This window comes from Trichoderma virens, assembly GCF_000170995.1.
Source record: "Trichoderma virens Gv29-8 chromosome Unknown TRIVIscaffold_85, whole genome shotgun sequence".
In the NCBI taxonomy this organism is placed as follows: domain Eukaryota; kingdom Fungi; phylum Ascomycota; class Sordariomycetes; order Hypocreales; family Hypocreaceae; genus Trichoderma; species Trichoderma virens.
Genome location: NW_014013664.1, coordinates 373,716 through 400,434, shown reverse-complemented (window position 1 = coordinate 400,434; position 26,719 = coordinate 373,716). Strand labels below are relative to the sequence as shown.

Genomic DNA, 26,719 nt, shown 5'->3' with positions numbered 1-26,719 from the left:
TGCGCTGCACTCCGCCGGAAATACGTGCGTCCGCCACCCTTTTGCTAGCCCGCCACAAGCGCAGCAAGCTGACATGCAGGACGACGACAGGATGCTCCGGAGTCTATACAAGGACAAGGACATTTGCGCGTTAAGCTGGGGAAATAGGCGTTGCTGCCGGATTACCCTGGCAGTGCTGATGCCGCCCGCATCGTCACATGTATGGAGCGTGCGTTCATTTTCTTGCGCCAATACCACCCAACGCACCCCTCCTTCCATGTGCATTGGCATCCAGGCGAATCATGTAAACGAAGATTGCAACTATATTTGTCAGGGTATATGTCTGCAATGTCAATAACTCGGATACCTAGGTAGCAAGAGTTCACCAAAAATTTTTTGTTAACCTGGTATAAATTACTTACTGTAGCCCTTTGGTGAATGATACCAGCATATAGTACTCCGTATAGGTACGGTCCATAAGTCCTGGAGAATGCGGCTGTGACATGACATATGATGCTTAGGTCAGCCCACGAGACCGTCCCGCCACCAGAAATACGGTAGAGGCACGCAAAACGCCTCCACACCCAAAGCATTGTTGGCTGCCGCCTGCCTCAGCTTTAATTGCGCCCGTGGCGCTCTTGTGACAGGCACTAGGCTGCCTCTCATGATCTTGCGTCTCCCGCCCTGTGTGCTGCCATCTCTCCCTGCCTACCCCTTAGTACCTACCTAGGTACTAAGGTAGTGTACTAACATCCAACACCCAATTAATCTGGGGTTATGGTAGCCAGAGGTGCTTTTACAGGCGAGCAAGGCATGCAGCGCTCACCGCGGCTGGTGCTGTACAATGTACTGCTACTCCCACTCACATGCTGCAGTATACTCCCTAAGTTGACTAGGTACTCAAGAAATAAGGGTCCAGTGCTGCAAGGCTGGGCTGCTCGCCCACAATGCATGTCGAATGATGAAATCAATGGCCCACTCAGCTAGACGTGGGCAGTAGTGCGCTGAGATGACGCACCCCCAACTCTCTGCCGAGCCAGTCACAAGCACATTCGAGTCAAGATAATGCGAGCACGATGTTGCGCCACCCCCGGCTTTTGCATGACGGTCCCAGTCATTGTCGTTATTGTGCATGCAGTGATATTATTACAGAGCCTTTCAACTGGTGTTTCAATGTCTCAGTCGTCCGATACTACCTTGCAGGTATGGCAAATACTGCACTGCCCATATCGAGTAACACATTCTCAGTGTCCTGCCTAGGTAGGCATCTTACTATAAGTCGTATCTGCTGTACTCGTACTATCTATCCATCGAGATCAAAGAAACCAAAGAAAACAGCACAGCTTGGGCCCATGGCTGCCCAAAAGCCCTCAATCCATCAAACAAAATCCCAGGAATCGGTTCACCTGACGGCGCCGCTGGGGCTGCATGTGGCATGGCGCTGCACCAATTGGCAGCGCCTGTTGCTAGTCCGACAGGCGAGGCGCTTGGCGACCCCAGAGTTGGAGCTAGAACAAATTACAGGATAGGCGCTGCATCCCCCGAGACGGACGTGCAGCTTCCAACGGTCAGCCTTGCCGTCTTGGACGCTGCTAATGTTTTTTATTTTCTTTCTTTGTTTTCTTACTGTTGCCTCATTTTCGCATACAAACCTACCTTATACTATTCGACCATTTCCTAAGCCTCCTTGATATTGTTGCCTCGTGTCCAAGACATCGCCCTCCAACCCCTCCCCTTTGCCGAGGGTACTCCGTATTTGTACATACACCATCTCCATCTCCGAGCCTGGACCTAACCAGATGACCAGCCTAGTAGTGCACATCAAACTACGACCATTACAGTGACCTTGATAGCCCACGCCCCCATCGAGGCTTACCGCATCCATGAGTCCGTTATAACACCCATCCGCTACAGCTACAGTACTCGTACCATCATCTCTTCTGTCCTCCTTTGCTCGCCATTCTTCCGCATCAACCTACCGCCATGGCGGATCGAGATGGCTACGGGTCGGCGTCGCAGCCAACGTCCCCCCGTTTGTCTCGCCGTCCTTTTCCCATGCGCCGCCAGCACTCGGCAAATGAGCCTGACGAGCGCTCCCCACTGCTGATAAACGCTTCTCGATCGCGTATTCGAATTCACGGCGGGGCTGCATCACCGCGCCGTCCAGGCGATTTATCCCGCGATCAGAGCTACTCAGGTATGGAGCACAGAGAAAACGAAGGGAGGAGACGAGGGGAGAAAAATTACACATGAATCCCCCCTCCCCCCCCCCCCCCCTTTTATCGAAGAGATTACAGTGTAACTTGCAACCTCAAGACGGCTGACACCACCCCATCGCTTCACAGACAGCAGCCGGGGGACTCGACACCACAGTCGCCGCTCCTCCTGGGGCCAGCGCCTCGTCAATGCCTTCTCCGAGCGGTCCATGTCAGAGTCCAAGGGCTCTATCTTCCCTGACGAGCGCGTGTGGTACGATCAGTTTACAAGCACCGACTGGGTGCACGATACCATTGCCGATTCCTACCGCGTGAGGGCCCTCCGCAGCAGGAAGGACTTTTGGGGCCGAGTCTTGACGACGATCGACGGTAGCCAGGGCTGGATTCTCAGCGCTCTCTGCGGCTTTGTCATTGCATTGATAGCATATACAGTCGACGCGGCCGAATCGGTCTTTTTCGACTTTAAAGATGGCTATTGTGCGAGGGCGTGGTATTTTGACGAAAAGGTGGGTGGAAATATATGAAGAAAGGGAGAGGAATGGATCCCGAGTGTTTACTAACATGATGCCCAGAGATGCTGTCCTGGTGGGCGCACCGAGTGCACAGACTGGAAGACCTGGTCCCAGGCACTGCATTACCATCCGTTTGGGGAGAAGTGGACGGATTTCCTCATCTACGTCGCCTGCGTTGTTCTCTTCGCTGTCGCCTCGTGCTGGGTCGCCCTCTGGACAAAGACGGTGGTCCCTTCGGCGTACCAATTGACAACGCTAGACGAAAACCTTGCGGCCGAGACTCATCAGGCTGCCGACGAAGGCCCCGGTGACGATAGTGCTAGTCCTCGAATGGTGGTTGAGAGGAAACCTGATATCCCGCCCATGGTCTACTATTCAGCAGCAGGCAGTGGTGTCGCCGAAGTCCGAGTCATCCTCAGCGGCTTCGTGCTTCACGGATTCCTTGGTCTGAGAACATTAATCTTCAAGATGCTGTCGCTGATTCTGAGCGTCTCTTCGGGTCTGAGCATCGGCAAAGAAGGCCCGTTCGTTCACATGGCGACCTGCGTTGGCAATATTGCCTGTCGTCTCTTTGCGAAATACGATCGCAACGATGCCAAGAGGCGAGAGGTCCTCTCTGCTGCGGCTGCAGCTGGCGTTGCAGTCGCCTTTGGAGCGCCCTTGGGAGGTGTTTTGTTCGGACTGGAAGAAGTCTCGTACTTTTTCCCAGCCAAAACACTCTTCCGGACATTCTTCGCCTGCATCATCGCCGCACTATCCCTCAAGTTCTTGAATCCATACGGCACGCACAAGATTGTCATGTTCGAGATCCGGTATCTAGTCGACTGGGAGTATTTTGAACTGGGATCCTTCATCTTCGTGGGCATCCTCGGCGGCGCCATGGGAGCCCTCTTCATCAAAGCCTCCAAATACTGGGCTCAATCATTTCGCCGCATCAAGGCCATCAAGACGTATCCCATGTTGGAGGTGTTCCTTGTCGCGGTTGTGACTGGTCTCATGAGCTATTGGAATCCCTTGACCAAGGTCTCCGTCGCAAAGCTGCTCCTCAACTTGGCCTCTCCATGTGATCGCACCAAGGGTGACGGACTTGGGCTCTGCCCGAGGTCGGTGGATGACATTCCCATGATCTTGTCGACGTTAATTATCGCCTTTCTGATCAAGGGCTTCTTGACCGTCATCGCTTTTGGAATCGTACGCCTCCCATACCCTTTCCCCTCCAGTTGCTTCAAAAAGTATCATGCTAATCCGCTCAACAGAAAGTCCCCGCCGGTATTTATATCCCATCCATGGTCGTCGGTGGCTTAATGGGACGGATTGTGGGTCACTTGGCACAATGGTTGGTACTCGTCACACCCGACTGGGGTGTCTGGGGTGGTTGTGCAACCGCATCCGACGGGACCTGCATCCAGCCGGGAGTTTATGGCCTCATTGCCGCCGGTGCCACCATGTGTGGTGTTACGCGACTGTCTGTGACGCTGGCTGTCATCCTGTTTGAGCTCACTGGCAGTCTCGACTATGTGCTGCCATTCTCCCTGTCTATTCTGGTGGCCAAATGGACGGCAGATGCCATTGAGCCATGCAGTATCTATGTGAGCAAACCAAGAATTTGTTGAGGTGACGTGATGAAGAGTAATGGGCTAACTTGGACACAAACAGGATCTCCTTACAAACATGAATGCCTACCCATTCCTGAACAACAAACATAAGCCTATTTTCACTGGCGACTTGACTGACCTGGTTCGGCGCCTACGACGGGAGAGAATTATTGATATTACAAACTCACCAATGGTTCCTGCTTCGAGTCTCCGCACCAAGCTCGAGGTCCTTCATCGCCATGGCGAGCTTGATGGCGGGTTGCCCATTTTGAGAGAAGATGTTCTGGTGGGCCTCATTCCCGCTCCTGACCTTCAGTTTGCGTTGGACCAGCTTCCAGATGAAAGCTCAAACCTTTGCTTGATGGATCAAATTCCTAGTATTGACGACGACGATGACGGCACCCTGCCCGACCCTACAGACTTTACACAATTCATTGATCCAGTACGTACTCGTAGATGACAACAGATGGATCTGTGTTCGTTTTCTTTTTCGTACTAATACCATACAGGCACCTGTTGCACTGGATATCCGGTCGCCGATCGATCTTGCGTATGAATGCTTTGTCAAGCTGGGTCTGCGATACGTTTGCGTCTTGAGGGACGGCAAATATGCGGGCATGGTAAGTAGCATCCTGCAACCAATCATGATCCAATCCATATATTTTCTAGGCGGTAGAGTGCTAAACATGGCTGTGCTATAGATCCATAAGAAGACATTTGTCAAGTACACACGAGAACTTGAGGAGCAACAAGGCGGCCACTGAGAGGAATTCTCGACGCGGACGTTGGAAACTGTACCAGTATAGAGAACAAGTTGTGCATTCGAAGGGGAAAGAATTGGACTTGTTGTTTTGCATAGTCATGGCGCATTTGGCGTGGCCGATTGGATTCTAGTTGGCCACTCGTGGATTGGTTTTTTCTTTTTTCTTCTCTTTTTCTTTTCTTTTTTTTTTATTCTGTACAGAGAGAGCAAGCATGTCGACTTGCGCTGCCGACTTGGCGGTATATTGCATTTTATGTGTACCTTACCTAGATGTGCACATTGGCAGAAGATGTTTGGAAATGGGAAACGCATTGCGATTGCGCAGTTGTATTCGCACCAGGGTTTGCAAGGCGGTGCGACATCTTTTTTGCGATAAGATTGAAAGAAATTACATTATAGATGCCTCCTTTTTTTGTATTAAATGTAAAGTTGGTGCACAGAGAGACAGTGCCTTCTTAATATGCCGTGTCATTCTCACCTCAACTCAGTATCATTTTCCGATGGAGTCCAAAGCAGGCCGGAGCCGGAGGCGGTGATGGGAGCGGAGCCGAGGCCATTTTTAGAAGCTTCGGGGGGGCGGGTGGACGAAGCACATAGTACGAACCAAAACAACATAAAAAAGATGATGTATCACTCAATGGCCACCTACCTGAACTCAATTCAAGTCTCGGGACGAGATACAAAACAGAGGTAAGCTTCTTTTCCCCCTTTCTGGATAATTTAGTAATTCCAAAACACTCTGTTCCTACGGAAGACTAAGCATGCATGCTTTTACATTTTATTGCCTTATCTTGGATCTACTATCTATTACACACGCAAATCGGGACCCTCCACGCCGGGGAAAAAGCCCCACGTGTAGAGGTACCTAGTAGTTCCAGAGACAAGATGGCGTCAGGCCGCCAAAAATTACTGGACTTGTACTGGCGCGCCCTTGACGCAGGACCAACTAAAACGTAAGACAAATGCATCGGTTGCAAATGGTCAGGTGCAAGGCGGCGTTGGAAGAGATTGGACAATCAATAAACTGGGGGGCGCCGAGGTCGGGGGGGGGAGGAGGAGGAGGAGAGACGGAGACGGAGACGGAGATGGAGATGACGATGGAGCTGGACGTTGATATCGATGGAGTTTCTGGCCTGGATTCGAGATGGATATCGTGCAATCGAGCTGGACACTAGCAGGGACCTGATCACAGGAACGCTCTTGGGCCACGGCCAAACAATTACCCAAAAGCCACGATTAGATCGCCTGCCCGACTTGGCCAACTGTCACCGCGCCGGAGGAGCCAATACGTAAGGCAGCTCCGTCAGACAGCCAATGGGCGTCCGGCCCGGTTCCCGGTTCCGGCTCACGAACAGTCCCCAAATCCCCCCAAACCGCGAAGCTTGTGTTAGAAAGCCACTGCCAGTACGGAGTAGATACAGTATTTAGTGGGTTTAGGCCAAGACGCCGTTTCAGTTCCATTTCCCCCGCATCAGGCGTTCCCACAGATAAGCCGCCGCCATCCGTCGATAAAAGGGTCGAGGTCGCACCAACCAGTGTGAGACGGGTTGACGGACTCGCGAACCCCAATTGCCATTGCCTCTGTTTGCCGTGTGACCGGTCAAGGGCGAAACAGGTTAAACAAACGAGAAGCTTTGCCAATTGCAGAAGAACAAGACGGCAAGCAGCTCCCAATTGCACCTCACGTGGACCTCGAAGCGGGGAGACGGGGAAGCTCTGTCATAGCTGCGACACTCGATCTGTATAGCTTTTGACACAAACACATAACACATAAAACCACCGCTCGCCCAAGATGCCTGCCCTCCGTGCTGCCCAGGCATTGCGTCCTGCAATCCGATCATCTCTACGCGTCTCTTCCTCCTTCAACCGCAGTCTCGCCGTCAGAATGGCGTCCTCCAAGGCCTTTGTCCAGGGCGAGCCCGACGCCCCCGTGCTCAAGACCAGCAGCATCCCCGGAGCCCAGAGCTCCAAGAGGATCGCCGAGCTGAGCGAGGTCTTTGACACGCGCAGCATCAACATGATGACGGACTACACCAAGAGCGTGGGCAACTACATTGCCGACCCCGATGGCAACTACCTGCTCGACGTGTAAGTGGAAAATGAAGCGCCGCCCAATCTCCAGATTGCTGCCTCCAATTGCTTCCAGCCTTGCTAACAATCTCGCCCACAACGCCAAACAGCTATGCCCAGATCGCCTCCATCCCCGTTGGCTACAACAATCCCGCCCTGGCAAAGGCCGCGTCCACGCCCGACATGGTCAACGCCATCATCAACCGCCCCGCCCTGGGCAACTTCCCCTCGCACGACTGGGCCGAGATCCTCAAGACGGGCATCCTCAAGGTGGCGCCCAAGGGCCTCAACCACGTCTTCACTGCCATGGCCGGCTCCGACGCCAACGAGACCGCCTTCAAGGCCGCCTTCATCTACCGCCGCCAGCAGGAGCGCGGTGGCCCCGACGTCGAGTTCACCCAGGAGGAGCTCGACTCCGCCATGAAGAACCAGGCGCCCGGCTCGTCGTCGCTGTCCATCCTGTCCTTCAAGACCGCCTTCCACGGCCGCCTGTTCGGCACGCTGTCCACGACTCGCTCCAAGCCCATCCACAAGATCGACATCCCCGCCTTCGACTGGCCCCAGGCCACCTTCCCCATCCTCAAGTACCCCCTGGAGGAGCACGCCGAGGAGAATGCCAAGATTGAGCAGGCCTGCCTGGACGAGGTCGAGCACCTGATCAAGACGTGGCACATCCCGCCCGCGGCCGTCATCGTCGAGCCCATCCAGAGCGAGGGCGGCGACAACCACGCCACGCCAAACTTCTTCCGCGGTCTGCGCGCCCTGACCAAGAAGCACAACGTGCTGCTCATCGTCGACGAGGTCCAGACGGGCGTCGGCGCCACGGGCAAGTTCTGGGCCCACGACCACTGGAACCTGCAGGACCCCCCGGACATGGTCACCTTCTCCAAGAAGGCCCAGACGGCCGGCTTCTACTACGGCAACCCGGCCCTGCGGCCCAACAAGCCCTACCGCCAGTTCAACACCTGGATGGGCGACCCGGCCCGCGCCCTGCTCTTCCGCGCCATCATCGGCGAGATTGAGCGCCTCGACCTCGTCAACCACACGGCCCGCGTCGGCGACTACCTCTTCACCAAGCTCGAGGGCCTGCAGCGCAAGTACCCGGAGCAGTTCAAGGACCTCCGCGGCAAGGGCCAGGGCACCTTCATCGCCTTCGACAACCCCAAGCGCGACCAGTTCCTGGCAAAGGCCAAGGAGTTTGGCATCAACATTGGCGGCAGCGGCGCCAACGCCGTGCGTCTGCGTCCCATGCTGACGTTCCAGGAGCACCACGCGGATATCCTGGTGGAGGCCCTGGAGAAGATTGCCCTAACTCTGTAAAAGGGAGTGGAATAAGGAAATTAAGAAGGAAAAAAAAAAAATTTTTAGCGTTTTGATGAGACAGAAACAAAAAGTTTAATGTATTCTGTTATAGTTGCAATGAATATGAAAAATTGAATTAAGCAGCGCTGAGAATTGCCCCCTTTGACGACTGATAAAGTGGGAAGAGAGATGTATGGTGCAATAGAGTCCTGGGTAAAACTAGTAGATCCAAAGAAGAATAAGGCAGCAATCTGAACCGTGAATGTTACCCAAGTCTGTCGATTGGAATAACTTATACACACATGCCCTCCAAGGGTAAATCAAACGAAGCCTGCTCTTTACCATGACAACGCCTCGCCATTACATCCCATAGATTACCTCTCCCAAATATATAGAGAAATATCCATCAAATCCCCCTTAAATGTCACCATCTCCCATCTTCACCACAAAAATACCACCCAAAAATCTCTATAATCACAAAAAAAAAAACACAAGCCAAGTCTAGATACCACACAAAACCCCTCCGTATCAAATAGATTAACCCCTATTTTTAGAAACACACACTCATTCCCGTTTCCAACAATTTCTGTCCAATGGCCGGTTCCCTCCCTTGCCCGCGTTGCTGCTCCAATCGAGCCCCCATGTCACCAAAGACAGACACGGCTCGCTCTCTCTCTTTTTTTTTCGTGCAATCACAGCGCGGCAATATCCCACCATCTTTGAGCAACAGAGACACGAAGCATTCTATTCGTCGCTATCCAGTAGAGACTCCCAATACGAGTACGTGTCTGCGTGTACATGTGTGCACATTCCTAAGCCAAGGTGCCGCAGTTGATACGTCCAGATTGACAAAACTGCGGAGTATTACCCTAACCCGCCCCCAAGCGCCTCTATAAATAAAGATACCTACCAACCGACCTCGTATTGTCCATCTAAGTCATTACCTGAATAGTAATCATACATCCTTCAGATCCGTCAGATGCCAAGAATGAGGTTTGCATCGTAGAATTCCCTATGGTGCAGAAATGCAGGCTACCCGTGATTGTAAAGAAAAAAAAAGGGGGGGACTGAGGTACCGTTCAACAGCAAGCCCAGCCAATCTATCCGTAAGATGCAAAAGGAATGAAAGTAAGTGCAAGATAGCAGACAGCCCGCCCTATCATGAGACCATATCATTCATGATTGCCTAAACTCGTTTGTCAAACCCAGTTTCATCATTGTTTCATTTAATCCATCCATATAGATTCCAAATGTCAAAGAGGCCGACTCCTCAGGCCATGCAGCCACCAGACGCCGCTGGCATGCTTCACCCCCACACAGCAAAGTCAAGGAAAGGAAGAAAAGGGGGGGAAGAAGAAGATGAAGAAAAGCGACATAACAGACGCATAAAACAGGATAAAAAAGACAAATTGGAGGGTATATAAAATCACTCTGAAGGAAAGAAAGTTGAGATGCTGCATCGAAAAACATAAAACGTATTCTTGTGGGGACATCTCTCTGACGCCTTGGGCCGAAATGCTTGAAAGGTGAAATTAGAGAGCTGTGGCTCCTTTTCAGGCCTTGATTTGAGATGGCGGTGCCGCAGATCCTACCGGCATGAGAGGGTGATGTCGTGGTTCCGGCTCGAGCGGTACTGGGCGAGAGTGTTGTATTTGTCCCGACTCGCGCACGCCTGTGGAGTCTGTCTCACTCGGTGCTCGCTGTCGTAATAGAGTTAGACAGAGGACATGTGATTTCTACATTTTGCAACTTACCGGCCGATTGCCATGGTCTAGGGATGATGGAGGCGTAGTAACAGGAGGCAGATAGGGCCCAGGAGGAGGGGCAGGAGGAGGGGCAGGAGGAGAGGTAGAAACGGAAACTGCACCTGTGGCCGTCCGTCTCTTCTTCCTACCGGGGGGCGAATCAAGAGGAGGCAGAGTATGAACTAGAGGTGGCGGCTGAGGGGTTTGAGCATCGTCCTGTCGTTGAGTCGCTGGAAGAATAGTTCGAGGGGTGTTGGGGCCCGGGATGGGCTGAGCGGGCTTGGGGGCGATGGTGGCGAGTCGTGCAGGTGCGGCTGTCTTTCGGTCTACTCGCGACGGGCGTCCTCGCTTCTTTGGGGGCTGAGTGCTAGGAGTTTCGTAGGGAGCCGTTCGTCTATCTTCAACGCCATCTGCCAGCGGCCATGGGGACATATTGCCAGGCGACGTCGGCATGGCCACAGGGGTTTGGCCGCCAGGGCTCGTCCTCGGCGCAATCTGTCTTGGGTGGTTCATGCCGTTGTTGGTCAAATGATCATTCTGAGACATTGCGGATCTATAACCTGGGGCTGTCGACAGGAGGTTCGCGACTTGCATGCACTGTTCTAGGTTGCGGCCTATGTCGAATTAGAAAACGAACCCATCGCAGCGAAGTTATATCGCCACCATACCTGTTGGTATTTGCATTGTCATCCATTTTGGGTCGAGCACATTGGACTCAACAAATCGTGCCAGCCTTTCAATATCAACAGTGCTGCATTTGATCATCTCTGCGAGAACAAATCGCTGGAAGAGGACGCTTCTGGTTAGATTTTGGTTTCCAAAAAACTACATGGTCTAACATACCTTTTCTTCCAGGGAGAAAGAAGCAGCCATGGTTTCTGATAAGTCGTAGGAAAAGGTGTGGTGAACGTCAAAGAAGAGAAGAGCAAAGGAGAATAGAACGTGGTGCCGGCTCTCGCGCATACATTGACGCTGCGGTAAGTACAGGGTTTGAAAGTGACGGCGAAAAGAAGAAGACGACGAAAGTCGAAGAGACAACACCGCAACGTAGCCCCGATGAGGGAGTTATCATCCAACTGCAACGCTGCGAGGCAGGGCGAGAGAGTGTCGTAGTACGGCTCTGATCAAGATAACCTGATTGTGGTGGTTGTGCAGCCACTCCTCCACGAGACCCCTCCCAGGCAGATCTCGCAGGACCAACAGGTAGGGGCAAAAAAAAAGAGTAGGCCGGAAACTAGTCGAGAAAACAAGGCCTGGTCAAAAAAAGCCCTGCAGACGGGCGTTGCTCCCCGGCACCAGTGGAGGAGGGACTGGATCCTCCGTTTCCCTGTCCGTCAATGTCGTCTCCAGCCCGCTATCGTGAAGAAGAAAAATGCACGACACCGGCTGACAGGCGCGCGGCTTTTTCCCGTTGATACGAGCGGGTTCTTGGGGGTCTCGAAGAGAAACAAAAACAAATGGAGAGGCGCGGGTTGTGCAGCGTCGATCCGCGACATGCAGTAGCACGCTTGTTGCAGGCAACGAAGCGAGCAGGTGCAGAGGAGGACGAGAAGGGTGCAGATTGCCGGGATGGAGAAAAGCACGGCCGGTTGCCAGATGTCGAGCCGTACGTAACGCACCCTGGGCGGATTTTGATGACCTGATCTGATGCAAGCTCGCAGGTTGGGATGGTCGACAGTTGCAGCAGAGAGAAAAGAAGGGATGGCGGCGGCGTTGAAGGTCCAGACGTCTCTCTTTTTAAGAGGGACAAGTAGAAGAGAGAGAGAGAGAGAGAGAGAGAGAAAGAGAGAGAAAGGTTGCCACGGTGGGCTGGGGGAAGCCACCACTTGTTGCGGATGCTGATGAACCAGGACCTCTTTGGGTAATAACGGATCCAGAGAGCAGAGAGAGCCTGCGAGGCAGTTTGTCCAAGATCCGAGAGGCGAGGCGGTTGCAAGCGTCCAACAGGCCGCGCTGCGCCGCACGTCTACGCTGCTATTGAAATGGAACTACTCAATCCGTATAGCCAGCCTGGACCTGGACCTGAACCTGGACCTGAACCTGAGCCAGAGCCTGAGCCTGAACCTGTACCCGTAGGCGCGAATACGGCACGGCGCGGTTGTTGAGTCAGTCGCAATAGCAGCACGGCAGGTTAGTTGGTTAGCACCTCAGCAGTGCTATGCAGCCAAGCAGTGCAGCCCAGCAGCAGCTTCTCCACGGCCCGGATGATCGATGCTTGCTCGCCCTGGATCTGGATTTGGGTTCCGGGATGAGTTGCTCTGATGCAGAGGCCAAAAAAAATACTACCGCCAGGGCCCCCCTGGTCTGCCTAGTGGTAAAAGCACCGATAGAAGTGAAAAAGAGTCTGGTGCTTATACCATACTGCGGTAAAGAGGTACAGTACAGCGACCACGAGGTAAGAGTGCTAATATTCCCAAGTACTCGTGGGTACATGTATACAAAACCTCGAGGCGAGGCCAGCACGAGTTAGGACGGAGTACGTGTACATAGCATGTACCGAGGACCGTCAATAGACTGCTGCTAACCTCGTACTCCCGCCCAGCCAGAGCCACCACTTCAAGCGATAGTATGGCCTGTAGCTATTTTAGCAGCCGGCAAGGTCGAGCATGACGGCACCCTGCAGTGGCGATTTGACACAGCGATCCAGAGGCCGCCGCACTAATGTAGGGAGGGCCGTCGACAGGCTGGCGGAGGGCGTCTGGTGGCGTGTCTAGCCAGTTCCAGCCGTGGCCAGTAAAGGCAATCCAGGTCTGTCAGGTCTGCCGGGGAGCTGCAGCACATCGTGAGATGGAGCCGCGTCTGCATCCGGACCGTCTGTGAGTGCTCGCGACGGAGGAGCCTGGAGGGGCCCCCTGTGGGTTGGGCGAGCCAGGTGCCAGGGTGTGGAGGTGGGCGGATTTGACGCTATACGGACGGAGCTCAATCCATCGATTTCATAACTGAGCAGAACTGGCCTGGACTGGGCTGGACTGGACTGAACTGAACTGCGGCTGCGGTTGCATTTGCATTTGCATTTGCGCTTGCACTTCCCATGCACTTGCATCTGCGCATCCACAGGCGCATCGCATACTGAGGTAGCATCCCCTCCATCACGGCCAATACTTACACAGCTGAGCTGAGCTGCGATGCGATGCGGGAAAAAAAAACACCAAAACAAAAATAAACAACCCACAGGCCAGCACCTATCCTGGCCTGGTCTGGTCGGCCTTCCTGTGCTTGTACTGTACTGTACTGTACTCGTGCTTGTGCTTGTGCTTGTGCTTGTATCTTCAAGGATTCTTTTCGCGAGTGAGTGAGCATGGGCCTTGGCTTGACGGGCGCCTGTTTAGCCGGCGGGCGGGCCTTGCGGTGGCACGGGTACCAAAAGAGACGGCCAGGGCCTCCAAAGCGGGATAGGGCCCTCTGTTGCGGTTGCGGACAAGTACCTCTAGTAATTGCATGTGTAGGCGATGTACTTGTGGTGTACTCGGACACGGACCAGGATCAGGATGTACCAGGACAGGACTTGGACACAGGATTGCCTCGCCTCAATCTCGAATCTCCATCGGCGCGGTTGGTCAACTCTCGGCGTCTTCCCTCCGCCATCTCTCTCTCTCCCAGGACGGACAAACACCAACAACAAGAACAGCTCCAGCAGCCGCAGCCGCACAACGTAATGCACCGCACTCGCGTCTCCATCTCCATCTTCGTCTCCATCTTCGTCTCCGTCTCCATCTCCATATCTCTCTTCCCACCGTCATTCAGCGTATGATAAGTCACTGCCTGGCCAGCATGACCAAGGTTTCATTCGTCCACCTGCGTGCGGTTGGGCGGGTCCTCTCGCACATACGCAGTCGTCCACGGCCGCCTTTGTTTGGCCCGTCATACCAGGGCATGGCAACTTCGGTGAATGTCGTGGCTCTGGATCTGTCCCTGCTCTGCTCCATCCTGTGCAGTCTGAGGGCCATGGGCTCGACTGTCGCTCCTCGACCACCCTCACCCATCGATCCCCCCCCCCCCCCCCCCCCTTCCCAATCCTCCCTCCCTGATATTGCCTGCTCGCCTCCCTCCTCCGCTGGCAGTCGGCGCAACCCTCAGATCCCCGAGGAATTAATCTAGCTGTGCGCGAACCCCCTTCGCCAGTACCGCCAACTACCGAAGAGGCCCTTGAGTCCTGTTGTCGATGGATCCCAGCAGCCCCCGGGTGCTGGGCAAGGCCACGGCGCCATCCGATTTGCTGCGCGCTACCACGCCTAGGCGATGCGACACACAGCCGACGCTCCAGACGCCGTCAAGCAGCCTTTGTCGAATGGGTGTGCCCATACCTGACGTGCAGCTGCATCGTGGCGGACCTTGTTGTGCTGAATCGGCCAATCCCACGCCAGCCATCGGCCGCCTGACTGTCTTGCTTTGCTTTCCGTCCCTCAGCACCAAAAGCGGCAAGCCTGCTTTCGTTTTGCTGTCGTTGTCTCTCCCATTGTTGCGCGGCTTGGCTCTCGTGTCTTCGTCCTGGTTCCCTGTCCGGGTGGCTGCTGCTGCTGGCGGCTTTCATCTCCTCCTGCCTGTCTGTCTGTCTGTCTGACCCCAACGTGATCCTGAACAAGGTGGGGGTGGGCCTCTCAGGTGGCCGCATCGCACCAGATATGCATCACGGTGGCCATTCGCTCCGTCGCGGCGGGCGACAATCCTGTGCTTGCACCATAGTACATGATGCAAAAGCAAGGCTCCGGAAAGAGATTTGATAAAAGAATGTCGTTTGATTGCCCGCGTGATGCAGCATGGCGTCGAGCTGACTGCAATTCGCCCATTGGCCGCGAATGCTGGTCGCGTCCCGTACCAGAGCCAGAGCACATTGGATGGCCACAAGACCACTGGATGGCAGCGCACCAATCATGCCGCGCTCTGCGCTCTTGTCAGATGTCTCTGCCGCAGCGCAATCCACAAGTTCGTCACCAGTCGCTGGCGAGACTCAGCGTATGGCTGCACAGAAGGTCATGCTTGGACGGTGGCCGCCCCGTCCCGTTAGCCGCGCGATCCAGATGGGCAAGGCATCGCGATCACATCTCGGCGATTGCTTCATTTTTTTTTTTTCTGTCGTTCGCTCGACGACACAGGACTACCCGGGTCAAACTATCGGTGTCCGCCTCTCTTATATAGGCTCACTATTTGCAAGACGAACCGGTTCCCTTTGGAGGCCAATACCTCATGCATAATGAGTTGGCACCCACCAGACCCACTCATGTACAACACATCATAAAAATTCTCTACGCAAAGCCCGAACAAGATGCTGGCCTTCGAAAACAGCTTCTATTTTCCGGCACGGACTCCCCTTGACTGACAGCATCTTGTGTCTATCTTCCAATCGCAGATTTCGATTTCAACATGGTCATACCACTTTCAATGCCTGTCTTTCTGTTACGTCGCCACGTGGCTGCGGCATCAATCGCTGGCAAGGTTAAATCTGGGGTTGACACTCGGCATGCAATTCGCCTGTCTTCAAAGTACCCAAAGCTAGCAGTCTTTGTTTATCGGCACTTTTGGGTACGCCAACCATGGCTTTCTGTGTGTTTCTAACATTCTTTCCACAAGTCGGCAACTCCGACGTTTACCAACTCTGGGGGTAAGCAGTGTTCAAATGGCGGTCAAGATGGGATTCTGCGGTTATACTCCATACATGGCCGCGACGGTTTCTTTAGCTTTGACACACGAGATGTCATTGCTTCCCGACCGGCTGGTACAAAATACCCAAAGTTGGGAAAGCACGTCTTTTAGCTGCAAGGACAGCAGGACTTAATGTAAGTGAGCCAAATCAATTCCAACTACTGACCCTGGAGACTCTTGGTAGTTGAACACAAGGCTGAGGCTGCTGTCACCATACTCGTACACGTCGCTCGGAAAGCTGTGCTTCTGACGGCATCCAACCTTGCCAACTCATCCGATACCCCCTTGCGAAGGCGCTAAACAGCTTCCATCTTTGGCGCCGGATGTCTGAGCCTGAGATGCTATCATTGGCCCATGCAATGTATGTCACAGCGTGGCTCGTACATTTTGCAGCTGAGCAACCCTTTCTAGAATTTCCCCTGCAGCCTGCTCAATTCGCGAAAAGAGCCTATACGGAGTGCAGTTGAATGGCCATCTGCATCTGTCGATTAACCAACGATGTGTTGCATATACACTCCGTGTAATATCCGTGAAATTAAAGTGGCTGCCATCACCAGCCCCCAAGAAATGCAACTCTCCCATCCTTCAAATCAATTTCTCTCGTTTTCAATTCAATCATTGTTCGTGACGGCGCTGTTGGTCGCACGTTGGGTCTCGGCAACGGATGCATTAATACCGCTTTTCATTCATATTTTCTTGCAAGGAAAAAAAAATCGAATCGCAGTCTGTAAGAAGCACGAAACCTCCATCAATCGAAATTCAACGCCATGAGCCTGGCGATGCTGTCACGTGATGCGTTCATGCAGGTACCCATCTATAAACGTTGCTCTCTACAAGGTTCTCAGTATAGAGCAGGGCCATGAAAGAGATTCGCGATGTAGAATTATACTAAACAGTGTTTTATAAAAGAAATGTAGAGACATTTGGCCAAATATAGTTACAACTTGTAAACGCACAAAAAGATATTACTAAACATGAACCTGTAGATGTAGATTGATCAACGAGCTGCAGATTGATTTGCAACAGAAATCTGAAGATAAAAAGATTATTCCTCTAGATACTCAAAGCAAACAAGCTTCATAGATGCTGAAATACGATGTCATTCAAGTTCAATGTGGCGGACACCATATGGCGTGGAATCGGCCATGTTGTCGGCGTTCAAGTCTTGCACAAGTGGGAACCCAGGCCCAAGAGTATCTCTAGACTTAGGCTGAGTTGTAAATAAATTCCAATCCCCATGTGCCAAGCCATTCTATGCAGGTGAGGTCCATTCATGTCCCGTTTTGTCACTGCTCTTGGCAGTCATTCGCCTCGTCGAGAGCAGCAATTCGTACAGATACTCTTAGACGACCAGTGACACTCCTCCACCAGTCCCTGTAAAATTGTTCAAGCTTGTACTACGTACAACAGCTTTGAGAGTTTGGTGATATACGAGATAGTTAATTTCATTGACAATTTGATATTGGGAACTGCGCAAATGACTCGGCAGCGGTGTCTTGCAGATCGATCGGCTGCCAAGCAAGCTGGCAAGGTTGATCGGTGCAGGAGCTTTCGAATCCATTTCCTATATATAGAGGTGTGAATTGCAGAGGTGTGAATTGCAAACATCAATATAATGAGTCTAGATATTTGTCAAGTATCATTAATGCTCTGGAGTGCCTTGGCCAATTTCCCTTTCAATGCCAAAATTATCCGATATATCCATGGACGACTGAATCGACTTGGTCAAATAGTTTATGGGACGGCACGATGTCAAAGCAAAATAATACCTTCCGCTATCTTCGAGAGCAGGCTTAAAAGCTTCCAGCTAATAACAAGCTACTAAATTGGCTCGTAGCATGCTAGATAGACGTCGAGATTTATACTGCCTGCTAACATGGCCTCTATCCAAGGTGTTGATGGGTAATAAAAATAGCAGATTTAGGTCCATATAGATACATTTGGAACAATCTATTGGCAGCGATCGCGATTGAGGAAGGAGCGCATTATCCTCAACCATTAATCAAGTGCACGTACCTCTCTATATCAGCCTTGCCAGCGTAAAGTGACAGCTCTGATCTTGTGAGATTTCCCGATCGACGTCCAAGGGTCTCCCAGAAAGGGCAGCATGGGTACGTATATGCGGGTTAATCAACGGACCGAGAAGCCAATTATGGGGAAGATTCACCATTCGATCATCAGCCCGGGGGAGTGCACTACCTGTTTAGGAAGCGGCTTTGCTTCGAGAACCCGATCTCCATCGAATATCTCGATATATACTCCGTATAGACTTCCTTGTCCTCAGTTACGCTGATTCAAGCACTCAGTCACCAAGATTGATGTACACTTGCACATTGGCCTTAATAAATGTGATACGCATTTTAAAATAACATATTCTATTCAATTCAATTTCCCGCTCCTCGTTATGCTGACCAAACACCTCTTGAATATGCTCCAATAATTAGTAATATGCCCTAAAAAAATACGAAACAAAATTTGATCAATAGAGAAAATTATTTTTTTATCCCATCTAGTATACATGAAGCATTATTAGTTCTCAAATGTGATTAGATATAAATTGAAACCAATTCGTTACAGGGTAGGCATGTACCCAATTAAACAACTGTGGTACTAGAGCGTCTTCCTGGCCTTAGTCCCTGCCGCCACTAGGTAGAACGCCGTCCTTGGCTGGAGTCCAGGTCCAAACCCGACCTCGAAAAGCTTCTTCTGTGTTTTCATTCCAACTCCCCCAGCCCTCGACCTCCGATGCGAATCTTGATGCAGTCCGTCCCTTGATGCATTCGCTTGCCCGCCATCCTCGCGTTTCTACCCAATCCCGCCCGCTTCGCTTTCTACACGCGGTTCCCTGCCCTGCGCGTACCCAAGGAGACGGAGGAAAAAAAAAAGGCTGCCACCGCGACGCCCTTTTGTTCGGCCTCCCGCCCTTGAACTGAGCTCTTTTCTCTGTGCTTTCCCAAGAGCAACGCCGCCTGCATTGCCTCTCTGCACCTGCGCCCCAGATCAGGACGTCAAATGGAGGATGACGAGAACACGACGGGCAGAATGGAGAAAGTGAAGCTCGAGGATGCCGCCGAGAGCGGCGCGCACTTGGAAAGCGCAGCGAGAGCCTCTACCTCAACCCCGAAGCCGCGGAGTAGCGAAGCCCCGTCTCCTGCTTCGCTGGACGGCACAAAATCGCAGAGCGATAGCGTCGGAACCCCCAACTCAACGGCCAAGCCCGCGCGGTCGTCGCGCAAGTCGTCACAGAAGCCCACCGCTCGCGAAGTCCCCTTGTATACCCACCTCCCAGATGTTACCGACGAATCTTGCCAGACTTTTCAGGTCATTCCCGACTGCCTCTATGGATCGAAGCACCTGGGCTCGACCGACAGTGACGCCCTCGACTGTGATTGCAGAGAAGAATGGCGTATGTTCAGACCCGCCCGCCCCTTGATTACCACATCGCCCTTTGGCTTCTCTTGGTTACAACCAGCCTTTTTTTTTTTTTTACTGACGGAAAACAGGAGATGGCGAGAATTTTGCTTGTGGCGAAGACTCAGATTGTATCAACCGCGCGACCAAGATGGAATGTAGCGCCGATGCAGGAAACTGTGGTGGCGGCTGTCAAAACCGGCGGTTTCAACGCAAACAGTACGCCGACGTGACGGTCATCAAGACCGAAAAGAAGGGCTTTGGCCTTCGCACTAATTCAGCCCTTGAGCCCAACGATTTCATCTATGAGTACATCGGAGAGGTAATCAATGAGCCGACCTTCCGGCGACGGATGCTCCAGTATGACGAGGAGGGCATCAAGCACTTTTACTTCATGTCGCTCAACAAGAATGAGTTTGTGGACGCGACCAAAAAGGGAAACCTGGGCCGATTCTGCAACCATTCATGCAGCCCCAATTGTTTTGTGGACAAGTGGGTGGTTGGTGATAAGCTTCGGATGGGCATTTTTGCCCTGCGCAAGATTCGGGCCGGCGAAGAGCTCGTCTTCAACTACAACGTTGATCGCTACGGCGCGGAGCCCCAACCATGCTACTGCGGAGAAACGAACTGTGTCGGCTTCATCGGAGGAAAGACACAGACGGAGCGCGCCACCAAGCTGCCCACAACAACTGTCGAGGCGCTGGGTATCGACGGCGCTGACAGTTGGGATACCCATGTCCCCAAGAAGCCCCGCAAGAAGCGTCCCGACGAGGATGATGAGGAATATGTCAACAGCATACAGCCCCGAAGCTTGGACGAGGACGATGCTCGCAAGGTCATGGCCACGTTGATGCAGTGTAAGGAGAAATGGATCGCGGTCAAGCTGCTCGAGCGAATCCAACGCTGTGACGAGGAACGCGTCGTTCATTGTGTGATGCGCATGCACGCATACCAAATCCTGAAAACAACTCTCAACACATTTATTGAGGATCGCAACGTGGTCCTGCAAGTTTTGTCCATCTTGGACAAGTTTCCCCGATTGACGAGAAACAAGATCCAAGACTCCAAAATTGAGGCGACAATCCAAATTCTCGCCGAATCCGAGCACGAAGACGTAGCCTCTCAGTCCAAGAAGCTCCTCGACGAGTGGAGCAAGCTCGAGGTCGCCTACCGAATACGAAGGCGAAAGGTTGACCCCAACGCGCCGACGCAAAACAGCATTGATGAGCGAAGGGGGCAAGCTCGAGAAGAAGAGGCTGCGGCGGCGGCGACCCAGGCAACTCCCAAGACTGCGTCTCCGCGCCCCATTGATGCCCCCAAGGGACCGCGAAGCAATGTGCCACAAAGGAACAACTCATTCTTCAACAACAATGGCCATCGTCAGCGCAGACCGTTCCACAGTTCCTTGCCTGCAGGATGGTTTACCGCCAAGGATGCGGGCGGTAACACGTATTTTTACAACAAGCAGGGTAAATCAACTTGGGAGCGGCCCACGCAGCCAGCCGCGGAACAGACCCCAAAGGCTCCGTCCAAGGCCATACAAGAACAGCTTCTCATTCAAAGCATCATTGACAAGGTAACAAAGGAAGGCACACCCAAGCAGCCAGCCTCGCAGACTCCGGCGCCTGCTGAAGCCTCTCCAAAAGAGTCTAAGAAGGATAAGTGGCGGTCTCTTCCGGTAGAGAAGCAGATGAAGGTCTATGAACACACGGTACGTTGCAACATCAACTGAGCTCGGGATGCACCATATCGTGGTGTTTCCCCCCTTCTATCCAGGCTGGGACTGACATGGCAACTGTGTAGGTGTACCCCCCCGTGAAGCACGTATTAGATAAATTCCGACACAAGCTACCCAAGGAAGAGCTAAAGAGGCTTGGAAAAGACGTCGCGAAGAAGCTTGTGACATCTGATTACAAGAACAATCGTGTCAACGACCCTGCCGCGCCTCTTACCGAAAAGCAAGAGCGCAACATCAAAAAATACGTGAAAGACTTCTTAGACCGTGCAGTTGCTAAGTATGAGGCACACCACAAAAGGAAGGCGTCTGAGACTGCGAAGAAAGGCGCGGACAGGGAGCAGGCTGCCAATGGGAAGCCGACCCCCGACGCAGACAAGGCCGGCGAGAGTCCAATCGGCTCCCCCCAAGAGCCAGAAGCTGCTGCGGATGATATTGTTCTTAGTGATGTGGAAGATGAGTCGCCGGATGGCCCTGACCGTAAACGAAAGCGTGATGTTGAGGCCGTGGAAGGCTCTGCAGGCTCGCCCCTTGACGGGCCCGACGTGAAGAGATTGAAAGAGGATGGCGCAGACGGCGCCACTCCTCCTCCGCCTCCTCCGCCTCCTCCAGAGGACCCTGGTGCAACTCGCACGGAGGCGGAGCTGGCTTTGCTTGAACAAGAAGAGGCTTTGATGCGAGAGAATGAGGAGGCGCAGAGGCTCGACGATGAAGAGCAGGCAAGGAAGAAAGAGGCCGCGTCACGGAAGAACCCAGACGGCCCGGCCGGACAACAGACGTCTATGGACGAACATGGTAATGCCCTACAGCAGGAGCTGTTGGGCCATTAACAGTTCCCAGCTAAGATGACAATCATCATAATCAGGCTATCCTGGATTGCACATACTACAATTAATGCACAAACCTCTGATTGCATGGGAGTTAAAAGGGTCACGATAGAATCTGCATTGTACCATACGGTTCTTTTCTTCTTCTTCTTTTTCAACCTGGGGTATTTGTATATCATTACCCGTCCGGTTTTTATTTTCCCTATAACGGGAGTGGAGAAGACGGGATGTGCTTCAGTTTTTCTCTCTTCTACCCTTTTATTCGCTTTCTTTATTCTTTATATCTACTCTTTTATGATCTTAGGAAGCAGCAAAAAAAGGACTTTTTTTTTATCCCACTTTTTCTTTTCTGGGACGATGTAATTTGGGTTTGGCTTGGTATACCGGGACATTGGAGGTGGAGGGGGTTGGGGGGACTTTTACTATGAAATGGAAAGCTTTACAGACAATGAGGCGTCGTCGCCAACGAAGGTTCATTACGGTATCTGCGTAATCGGAGAGGAGAGGAGCACGGACGACGAACTTATGCCGTTTTGAAAAGGGGCGTTTTTGGAGGACTGGGAGCGAATCGTGATATTTGATATACCTCGTTTCTACCGATCTTTTTTTTTGTTTCACTCCTCGAGATGATTTTGTGCTTTGTGGCGTCTAGGCTTGTGATTTGCGGCAGGGTATAGGGGATGTTTTGGTGGGTTGTGTTATGCATATGCGGTGCCTTGGCGCGAGAAATGGATGGGACGGGAAGGCGGGATTTTACAGGGGAAAGGTGCTGCTAACGGGCTCACCGTTTGGAGTTTGAGTATTTTCCCTTTCTCTTGTGGCATCTCTGCGGCTTGGTCCGCGGGTCTATGGAGTGTTTGGATATGCCTTTTTTTCTTTCTCTTCTTCAACCTATTTGGCTTAAGAATAAGATAACGCGGGAAGGTTCTTAGGTTCTGCACCAGGATAACGTAATGCTGAATTTAACTTTAACTTTAGAGGATACAAATAAAGGTAGAAACCGTGTCCCAAAACGAAACGCCACAATGCCGCCCTTGTCCAAATGAAGTTGCCGTGATTATCCTCTAAAATGATGACCTTGGGGATGTCAATTATATGTACACATGTGTTGTTGCTTGTCCCATTGCATAGCCCATTATATATAGCACCTCGGTGTTGATATGCTGAGATGGAGTTCCGTGGTAGATGGATCGGATATGAATTTACTCGTCGTCATCGTCGTCGCTCGAAGAATCGTCGCCAGCTCGCTTCCGCTTCTTGCCCACCTGGCTCTGTATTTCTTCCTTCCTCATAAAGACGTAGCTCCGCGCGGGCCTGTCTTCGCCCTTCCAGCCAGAGCTCTCCTCTCCCTTCTTGTTCCTCACGACGCCAAAAGTGCGGGCGTGGTGATAGCCCGGGTAGACGTCGGCCTGGAAGCGGAAGCTGCGCTCGAGCTGGAGGCCTGCGTGGCGGCCGAGGTCGCGGATGTTCCAGAGGGTGTAGGGCTCGCTCTCGAAGAGGGTGACGACGATGGAGCCGCCGCGGGCGAGGGGTGCGGCGGGCGAGGAGAGGGCGCGCTGGAAGAAGGAGACGAGGAGCTCCTGGTTGTAGCGGACCTGGCGGTTGACGTCTGTGGACTTGCCGCCGACGTGGGGGAAGTTGAAGATGATTCGGTCGTGGGGAGTGCGGGCAACCGAGGGAGGGAGCTTGGTGGCGTCGACGTTGTAGACCAGCTTGTTGTTGACGACGGCCGCCTTGCTGCGCTTCTCGTCGCTGGAGTGGACAGAGCCGTCGGAGTTGTCGCCCTCGCCCTCGCCGTCCTCATCGGTGCCGTCATCATCGTCCGATTGACCGTCTGGCTCGGCATCGGCCCCGGCGCCGCGGCTGGGGTTGGCAGCATGGGGATCCGGGCGGCGGTTGACAACGGCAATGTTGGTATCCACGGCGGGGTACTTTGCTAGCAGCTCGGCATGGTCCTTTTCCAAGACGGTGGCCGTGACGTTTGTGCAGCCGTGGTGCTCGATGATGGACGCGGCAAAGCTCAGATCGCCCTCGCCCACCAGCAGGATGCGGTCGCCGGGGCTGAAGGGAATCACGGGCTCGTCGTGCTGCTGCTGGCGGTGCTTCTTCCCGGGCTTGGACTGGGGGGGCTTCTTCAATTGGCCCTTTTCCTTCTGCTGCGGACGTCCGGAGGGCCGCTGTGCCGCCTGTTGGCGCTGCAGCTTCCGCCTCTTGGCCATTGGGCAATTGTTGGAAGCAGCGCAGCTCCGAGTGGTGGTAATTCGTGGAGAGAATAGAATGGCCAACGACGTAAAGAAGCGGAAAAAAAAAAAAGCTGAGGTTCGCTGAGGCGGAACCACTTTTAGGGCGTGTGCTCCAAAGAGAGCAAAGGACTTGACCAGAAAAAAAAAGGGACTCTGGTACAAAGCACAAGGGGAAGATCTCACGTGCAACTACGGGCGGGATGGCGGCAGCGGATTGCGAGATTGGCCCAATCAGCGATAAGGCTTCAGCGGTTGACGCCCAAAAGCGCAATTTTTAGGTGCCGTCCAGAGCCGCGCTAAAATCTGTAAAGCCCGCTGTTTAACACGATTGCGGAGCACTGCGCTACAGCGCTTCTGCAGATGACGGTAGATCGTGTGCAGCGGTTTCTTTTTCTTTTTTTTCTTTTTTGACATCTGAGTTGTGAGGGCGGGTGGATGCGGATGCGGAGGAAATGGAAAATTAGTATGAGATGGATAAAAAAAAAATGAAAAATAAATTAAGGTAAATAGAATAATTACTGGTTTACAGGTTATTTTTAGTTTGGCTTTGAAAGTTAAAACACGGGCTCTGAAATGCTGAAGATGGATCAACAGCATCGATGCGCATTGCAACAATTGCAGCTCTTGTAATGGGCACTAACACCACTACGGCACCCTGACTAACAGTGGCAGCAGCCCTCGTCATAGGTAAGGTCTTGTAGGTTATCGCTAGTACGTACCTTACTTGTTATCGCACCGTCAGAGTCCCAAACAGGCAATTCGGGGAGTGGTGGGGACAGGGCGGACCTGTTTGCCGCTACTGTGCTCGTGGCCACAAGAATCACTGCAAAACAGCGTCAATGAGACAGAGGGGAGCAGCCGTCTCAAACAAAGGGAGGGGATCGCATCGTAACAGGAAGCCGGCGCCTTTGTGTTCAGGGAGAGTCACGGGCAGTGTGTGCGCGCGCTTCTATTGTCTTTGATTCTGTCCGGGAGCTACGCAGTTTTTGCAGCGCCTCGCAACGTAGCCACCCGTGACGCATCATTCCGGGAAACGAGACTGACCAGAAAGTGAGCTCAACGTGACTCTTTGCCAGGCACCTCGTTACAGCTCTAGACCGGGCTTTCGGGGCTTCACGGATGCCTGCGGTCCACCCCCAAAACCAGCAATGAATGGCCCGCGAGTGACATGGAAGTGAAATCAGGCTCTGCCTTGCATCTTGTGCCCAACGCACGCACAGCAGGCTCGCGAGCACGACGCGGGAGACGCGGACAGCGCCGGCATCTGGTGTCTCGACATGTGCATTGGTTTGCATTTTGCAGCTGCGCTATGGCGTGTCTTCATGAGATGGCAGCATCTGCCCACGTACGAGTACGTAGCCACGGCGTTGGCGCTGTCGTTGTCGCGGCACCCATGGAAGTTAGAACAGACGGGACGACGCTGCTTTTGAACATGTCTACTGTATATCATCATTAAGTGCGCCGTGACTCATATCAATAGCATATAAAAGCCATGCCGTAATTAAGTTCCTTCGTCTGCCGCAGCAACGCTCCGCAAGGCGCTGCTCTTCTGCTTCCAAAAGTGAGCGCATGTTGAAGTTCTCGCAGCCGCGCATTCTCCACTGTGCGGTGAAGAGGAGTTCTCGTCTCGTCTCGCCTGTCCCCTGCAAGTCACCGGTACCTGCTGCCACTCAAAGTCCCCTTCCCCAGCAAGCCCACTCGAGCGCGGCAGCCGGAGATTCATCACGTCCGCACCAACCAGAAGCGCGGGAATAAGGCCATTTGGCACAAAACCGGCTTAGCCCGACGTTCCTGGGCGCTGGGCTGCCCATCACGGGGGCGGCGCTGGCTGGCCAGGCACTGCGTTCAGTGGGCGATGGGCGAGGTTCCCGGTACCACGGGGTGACCCCCCCCGTCCGCCTGCTGTACAGCACACGCCTGGCGGTTGGGCCGGGGCCAAGGCTGAGGGGGCCCAGAAAAGGGACTGGCCGCACCTTTTTCGTTCTCTCGACAGCGCTGCCGCGTTTCTTGCACGCTTTCACCGTCAAAAATCTTCACGGCCGCTCGCCAGCGCTTGTTATTTCAGCAGCCGCTGCGTGCGTGACTTATTCGTCCATTGTTCTATTGTTTCCCGCTGCTCAACCAGCTGCCCGCCGCGCCCTGCCCATTGTGTGAAGCTGCGCGGTGAGCCGCCTCGCAAGTCAGACGAAAAAGCCGGTGCTCTGCCCAGCCTTTTTTTCTCGTCCGGCCTATTGCAGTACAGCAGACGCCTCTCTGGCTAGTACAAAGTCAGCTTCTCTTCACTTTCACCCCCCAAAAGCGGCACTGCGGTAACTCGCCTGGCTTTAGTGGCTGCTGCCATTGGTGTACGTACTTCGTGCCGTACATGCACTTCACCAGCCGGGCCTTTTTCTTTTTCAAACGCTTGTTTGTGGCGGCTCCAATCCATCAACACAACAACATCAAAGCCCAGATTCTGCTGCTTCTTCATCCAGCTCCTCTCCCTTTCTCCCTTGCACTGCACTGCTGCACTTGACGCTGCAACTCTCTTCTTTTCGTCGTCGTCAAGCTTCTCCTTCGGCACCGCGGCGCGCGTGCTCGTTCGGCTTACTGACACACTTGGTTGGCTGGCCTGACCCCGGCTCTACAACTCACAAGCTGCGTTTTGTTCTGGTCCCAGACACCAGGCCTTTTCTACACCT

The 26,719-nt window shown here is 53.2% G+C and overlaps 7 protein-coding genes across 7 annotated transcripts; 5 read left to right on the top strand and 2 right to left on the bottom strand.

The window, feature by feature from the left end:
- Positions 1 to 1,962: 1,962 nt before the first annotated feature.
- Positions 1,963 to 5,467, top strand: TRIVIDRAFT_83029 (uncharacterized protein; the record flags this gene model as incomplete). The annotated part of the gene is made up of 7 exons (XM_014097506.1): positions 1,963 to 2,176; positions 2,325 to 2,701; positions 2,768 to 3,898; positions 3,964 to 4,296; positions 4,364 to 4,744; positions 4,812 to 4,922; positions 5,004 to 5,467. The coding sequence occupies 7 exons, from the start codon at positions 1,963 to 1,965 to the stop codon at positions 5,064 to 5,066; spliced, it is 2,610 nt and encodes an 869-aa protein (XP_013952981.1).
- Positions 5,468 to 6,950: 1,483 nt separating this feature from the next.
- Positions 6,951 to 8,455, top strand: TRIVIDRAFT_57634 (uncharacterized protein; the record flags this gene model as incomplete). The annotated part of the gene is made up of 2 exons (XM_014097505.1): positions 6,951 to 7,153; positions 7,246 to 8,455. The coding sequence occupies 2 exons, from the start codon at positions 6,951 to 6,953 to the stop codon at positions 8,453 to 8,455; spliced, it is 1,413 nt and encodes a 470-aa protein (XP_013952980.1).
- A 1,145-nt stretch (positions 8,456 to 9,600) lies between these two features.
- TRIVIDRAFT_92652 (uncharacterized protein) lies at positions 9,601 to 11,253 on the bottom strand (the record flags this gene model as incomplete). Its single annotated transcript, XM_014097504.1, has 4 exons — positions 9,601 to 10,137; positions 10,192 to 10,796; positions 10,851 to 10,965; positions 11,026 to 11,253. The coding sequence occupies 4 exons, from the start codon at positions 11,053 to 11,055 to the stop codon at positions 9,991 to 9,993; spliced, it is 897 nt and encodes a 298-aa protein (XP_013952979.1).
- A 386-nt stretch (positions 11,254 to 11,639) lies between these two features.
- TRIVIDRAFT_204191 (uncharacterized protein) lies at positions 11,640 to 13,933 on the top strand (the record flags this gene model as incomplete). The annotated part of the gene is made up of 6 exons (XM_014097503.1): positions 11,640 to 11,788; positions 12,033 to 12,254; positions 12,355 to 12,577; positions 12,850 to 12,998; positions 13,457 to 13,470; positions 13,629 to 13,933. 6 exons carry the CDS (start codon positions 11,640 to 11,642, stop codon positions 13,931 to 13,933), a joined length of 1,062 nt encoding a protein of 353 aa, XP_013952978.1.
- A 1,089-nt stretch (positions 13,934 to 15,022) lies between these two features.
- Positions 15,023 to 15,881, top strand: TRIVIDRAFT_92651 (uncharacterized protein; the record flags this gene model as incomplete). Its single annotated transcript, XM_014097502.1, has 1 exon — positions 15,023 to 15,881. The coding sequence occupies one exon, from the start codon at positions 15,054 to 15,056 to the stop codon at positions 15,372 to 15,374; it is 321 nt and encodes a 106-aa protein (XP_013952977.1).
- A 2,953-nt stretch (positions 15,882 to 18,834) lies between these two features.
- TRIVIDRAFT_57632 (uncharacterized protein) lies at positions 18,835 to 21,798 on the top strand (the record flags this gene model as incomplete). Its single annotated transcript, XM_014097501.1, has 3 exons — positions 18,835 to 19,228; positions 19,326 to 20,944; positions 21,037 to 21,798. The coding sequence occupies 3 exons, from the start codon at positions 18,835 to 18,837 to the stop codon at positions 21,796 to 21,798; spliced, it is 2,775 nt and encodes a 924-aa protein (XP_013952976.1).
- Positions 21,799 to 23,087: 1,289 nt separating this feature from the next.
- Positions 23,088 to 23,888, bottom strand: TRIVIDRAFT_25179 (uncharacterized protein; the record flags this gene model as incomplete). Its single annotated transcript, XM_014097500.1, has 2 exons — positions 23,088 to 23,537; positions 23,700 to 23,888. Coding segments are annotated over 2 exons (639 nt in total), but the record flags the coding sequence as incomplete, so codon positions are not given.
- Between the last annotated feature and the right edge of the window lie 2,831 nt (positions 23,889 to 26,719).